The sequence below is a fragment of the Nematolebias whitei genome, chromosome 4 (assembly GCF_014905685.2).
Source record: "Nematolebias whitei isolate Nwh7 chromosome 4, NemWhi1, whole genome shotgun sequence".
Lineage (NCBI taxonomy): Eukaryota > Metazoa > Chordata > Actinopteri > Cyprinodontiformes > Rivulidae > Nematolebias > Nematolebias whitei.
The window spans coordinates 8,452,866-8,457,447 of NC_056501.1; the positions used below are offsets into that span (position 1 = coordinate 8,452,866).

At 38.6% G+C, this 4,582-nt stretch overlaps 1 protein-coding gene across 1 annotated transcript in view; it reads right to left on the reverse strand.

Moving 5' to 3' along the window:
- Positions 1-2,107: 2,107 nt before the first annotated feature.
- igfbp7 (insulin-like growth factor binding protein 7) overlaps positions 2,108-4,582 on the reverse strand; it is a 3,021-nt gene continuing 546 nt past the window's right edge. The window contains exons 2-5 of the mRNA XM_037675655.1: positions 4,017-4,126; positions 3,259-3,366; positions 2,920-3,046; positions 2,108-2,448 (exon numbers count right to left, since the gene is read on the reverse strand). Coding sequence (XP_037531583.1) covers positions 2,429-2,448; positions 2,920-3,046; positions 3,259-3,366; positions 4,017-4,126 — 365 coding nt within the window. The 3' untranslated portion in view covers positions 2,108-2,428. The remainder of the gene's footprint in view (positions 2,449-2,919; positions 3,047-3,258; positions 3,367-4,016; positions 4,127-4,582) is intronic.

Genomic DNA, 4,582 nt, shown 5'->3' on the forward strand with positions numbered 1-4,582 from the left:
TATCATCACAAAAAAAGATTAAAACAAATACAATAAGAATCCTAAAACAACATTAAATCCATAATAGTGATCCCACATTAGGCATGGTTTGCAAGTAATTCAATTACATAATAAAGAGTGGGCCTTGTAGACATATCAAAACATATCAATTATATTTTTCAGGCTATCCAGACTCGTTTTGCCGGTGTGCTGGACGACAAAGATGCGCTGCTCGCAGCTGTCAGTTGTCCTAAATTCAAACTCCGATGGCTAAGAGACGTGGGTAGGAATGAGCAAGTAAAAGAGCTTCTGATAGCAGAGCCCCACCACAACTTCTAGCCAAAGTGAGATGGACTTTTTCACTTTTGAGGCACAGCCAGAGGAGACCTACTCTGCAGAACAGGAAGTTATGGACTACCTGAGGTCAGTCTTTGACCTTCAAATTCTGCATCAATTTTCAAGCATAAAGAAATTTTTTTTGAAGTAGAACACTCCAACCCCATCCAGTGCTCCTGTGGAGCAGCTTTTTAGTCTGGAAAGTTTGGTGCTCATACCTAGAAGGAATAGACTTTCTGACAGGAGGTTTGAAAAGCTTCTGTTAATGAGGTACAATCACTGGTTTACTCGCTCCACTCCACTGTTTCACTCATGAAATGGGATTACAGCGCCAAAGTAACAAAAGTAGACACGTCAGCCTATATGTAGAATTATACACCACTGTAAACTGTTTGGTTAAATCCACTCCTTGCTGCTCCAATGCTGTGAACCGGTTCCATGTTCAGTTCTGTCATTACCGTGTTCATATTTAAACATGTCTGGTCATCAAGGAGCATTAAGTGTAGAACCACTAGACTGAGGAACAGCTTCTACCCTGAAGCTGTTAGACTCATGAATCCCTAATCAGGATTATCACTGAAAATTATTGTGAAAAAAATCCCTGTAATGTGACTTGATTGTTGATATGTGCTGCTGACTATCCACATTGCTGATCTCATGCTGCTGATCTATTTCATGTTGCTGTGTTCATTCGTCCTCATCTGCTCACACAGACTCATGTTCGTGCTGCTGTTGTTCAGCGTATTGTTTTTGTACTACTAGTGCTTAGTGTATTTTTAGTTTAGCACATTTCTGAGTTCATATCTCAGCTCTTACTGTTTTTATTTTACAATTTATACTTTTGTTGGATGTAACTGGGACCCTGTGTACACAATTCTGTGGTGGGGCGACAAATAAACTTTGATTTTGACTTTGAAGACTGTCTTTATTATATTTTTTAATTTAAAAAAAGTGTTTATGTTTAACAAAGTGAAGACTTATTTTATGCCAAAAAAAGTATTTGTTTAGTTAAGTCAAGAAAGACACAATTTTTTATATAAAGCAAGTATTTGTTTATGATACTGAAGTCAAGAAATACTATTTTTTTTAATAAAAAGTATTTATGTTTAAAGAAGTCAAGAAAGACCTTTTTTAATTGTTGTTGTTTTTTCCTGAAATAGTCTTTAACTTCAACTTTATATGTCAGGAGATACATTGTTGATGTTACCATTCAAATGCACTTTCATTAAAGTATTGGCAAAGCTCAATGTAATTTTTATGTTGAGGTGGTGGAGGGTTGTTGTCAGCAGCTGCTGAAAGTAACTTGTAATCTAACTTAGTTACTTTCCAAATCAAGTAATCAGTAAAGTAACCAAGTTGCTTTTTCAAGGAGCAATCAGTAATCTGATTAAAGTTACTTTTTCAATGTAACTATGCCAACACTGCAATGAATGAAGGAGAAATAATAGAAGCTCTCAAAAAAATGAAAAAGGGGAAGGCAGCTTCAAGGTGGAGGCGGGAGTGCATCAAGGAGCAGCTCTGAGCCCCTTCTTGTTTGCTCTTGTGATGGACCGACTAACTGATGAGGTCAGGCAGGAATCTCCGTGGACTATGATGTTTGCAGATGACATTGTGATTTGTGGTGAGAGCAGGGAACAGGTGCAAGAGAACTTGGAGAGTAAAATACATGTAAAAAATACATATTTATAATCAGATTTATTTTTAATTTCAATAATCTTGTTAATTTTATGATCAGTTGGAGCCAGAGGTGTCCATCCACTCATGAACACAAATATCAGATTCATTCTGGGTTTTTATTTATTTATTTATTTAATCTTTAAACCGTTCTTTTAAAATCTACAAATAAACGTCGTACAGAAAATTTCCAATAAAATGTTCAAAATACTTCACACAAACACACGTAATGTCCCTTTAAAACAGAAAATCCTGTCACTTGTTGCTATGGTGATTTAAATTGTCTAACATATGCATTGTGTTTTTGTTTTTTTTTCTATAAAAAAAATAAAGATAAATGGGTTGAATTGCAAAACTTTGAATTAAAAAAGTGAGAGAAAAGTTTATATTTTTTTAAAGCTTTCAGAGATCTGACTTCAAGGATGTTCAGATCAGCTGATCACGGCTCCACCTCCGTCACTGAAAAAAAAAAAAAAAGAAAAGAAAATTTAAACCTTCACAGATACGTGTGCACGTTATGTTTTTATCAGTTAAATTCAGTCCAACATGGTGGATGTTTTAAAGTCATTTTCATCTCTGAGGACTTTTCTCAGCTCTGAAGCTGTTTAAAGCACTGGTTCCTATTTAAATTTGTTAAACATCCTTTGAGCCCTGTTGTATGAACTCCACGAGGTCAAAACTCAGTCTTATACGGTCATAATATACTCATGCAAGGTCATGTTGTTTTCTCTTCCAGATATCTGTCAGTTGAGTCAAAGATTGTGCTGAAAACTTCATGCTGACAATAAAACAGCATTTATGAGAACATTTGTTTCCTGTGTCTTGAACTCTTTGGAGTTGTTTTCGTTGGCCGTCCGTGAGCCACAACTGAAGGAGAATATTGAAGGTGATGTTCTGAACCGTGTATTTGTTTGTTGATGACATCATTACCTGTCTTTACGATGACGTCATCGGCCGACTCCACCAGGTGGATGGCTCCGACAGCCGAAGCTTCACCGATGGAGTTGGTGGCGTGACACTCATAGGATCCTTCTTCTTCTTTGGTCAACGGGGAAATCTGGAATGAGCCAATCAGTTCTGATTACTCCAACAGGGAGCTGTGATGACATCACTTCCTGTGTCATGCCCAAACCCCAACTCTGGAAGTTTGTTCTGACAAGCACAACCTTTAGCTGCCTGTTAGTTTGGACTTATCTATCCCAGCTGTCAATCAATATCATTGATGACAGCTGTCAGACAATGAGGAAAATGTAAAAATTGAGCACTGACCAGCACCCAGCCGGTCACTTCATGTTTCTCTGGTCCTCCTCTGGTCTGGACCGCCAGATTGTCCTGGTCTCCTGGAAGCAGCTTCGTTCTCCTCGTCCCACCAAGAACCTGAAGACATCCAGACAATCATCTTCATCATAACTATCTTCACCTTCTTCATAATGACCATATTCATCATGATAACCATTATCAGCACTATCATAACATTATCATCTTCATAACTATCAGTATCTTCGTTGTGATAATCATCATATTCATTGTGATAACTATCATCATCTTTATCATGTACACAACCATCATAATCATCATACCTATCATGAACTGAACTCATCAAAACCATCATCTTCATCAAGATAACACCATCGTCGTCATAACCATCACTTTCATTTTCAGAATAACCATCATCTTCATGTTGATCATCATCATAACCATCATCATCAGTCATCATCATTACACCTTTATCATCTTGATATTACCATCTTATCATGATAATCATCATTATAGCCTCTGAATGTTCTTTTTTAATTATCATTCTCATATTAAACATTTTCTTCATCATCATAACCATCATCTTTATCTTCATCCTTCACCATTATGATGATAATCATTTTCTCACCATCTCTGGATCATCTTCCAGATGTTCAGTTTATTTGATTGGTTGGTGAACATGAAGGTTCTGTCCTCTGATTGGTGGATTTTCCAGGCTGAGTAGGAAACAGGAAGTAGTGGTAAACCTAACACTGCCCTGACAAACTCACCTTCTTCCAGGTGAGGACAGGTGTGGGCACGCCCATTGCCTCACAGTTCAGGTACACCTGGGAGCCGCTGACATTGAACACCTCACCTGGAGGAGTGACGATGACGGGAGCTGCAGACAAACCAGTCAACATCATTAAATCAGGTCGGAACAAGTCTAGTCTCACCTGTGTTCATTCGCTCCTGAAGTCAAACTCATCTGAAGTCAGCATCACCTGCAGTCAGCCTCACCTGTGTTCATTCGCATTAATCTAAAGTCAGTCTCACCTGTTCAGTCTCACCTGTGATCACTGGTAGTCAGCTTCACCTGTGGTCTTGTGGTCTCACCTGTAGATGTTGTCAGCCTCACCTGTGTTCATTTCTCACATGTTCGTTTGCATTCATCTAAAGTCTGTCTCACCTGTAGTCAAATCTATGTCGAGTTTTACCTGTGTTCATTTTCTCCTGTAGTCAGGTGGTCTCACCTGTAGTCAGCTTCACCTGTGGTCAGGTGGTGTCACCTGTAGTCAGCTTCACCTGTGGTCAGGTGGTCTCACCTGTAGTCAGCTTCACCTGTGGTCAGGTGGTC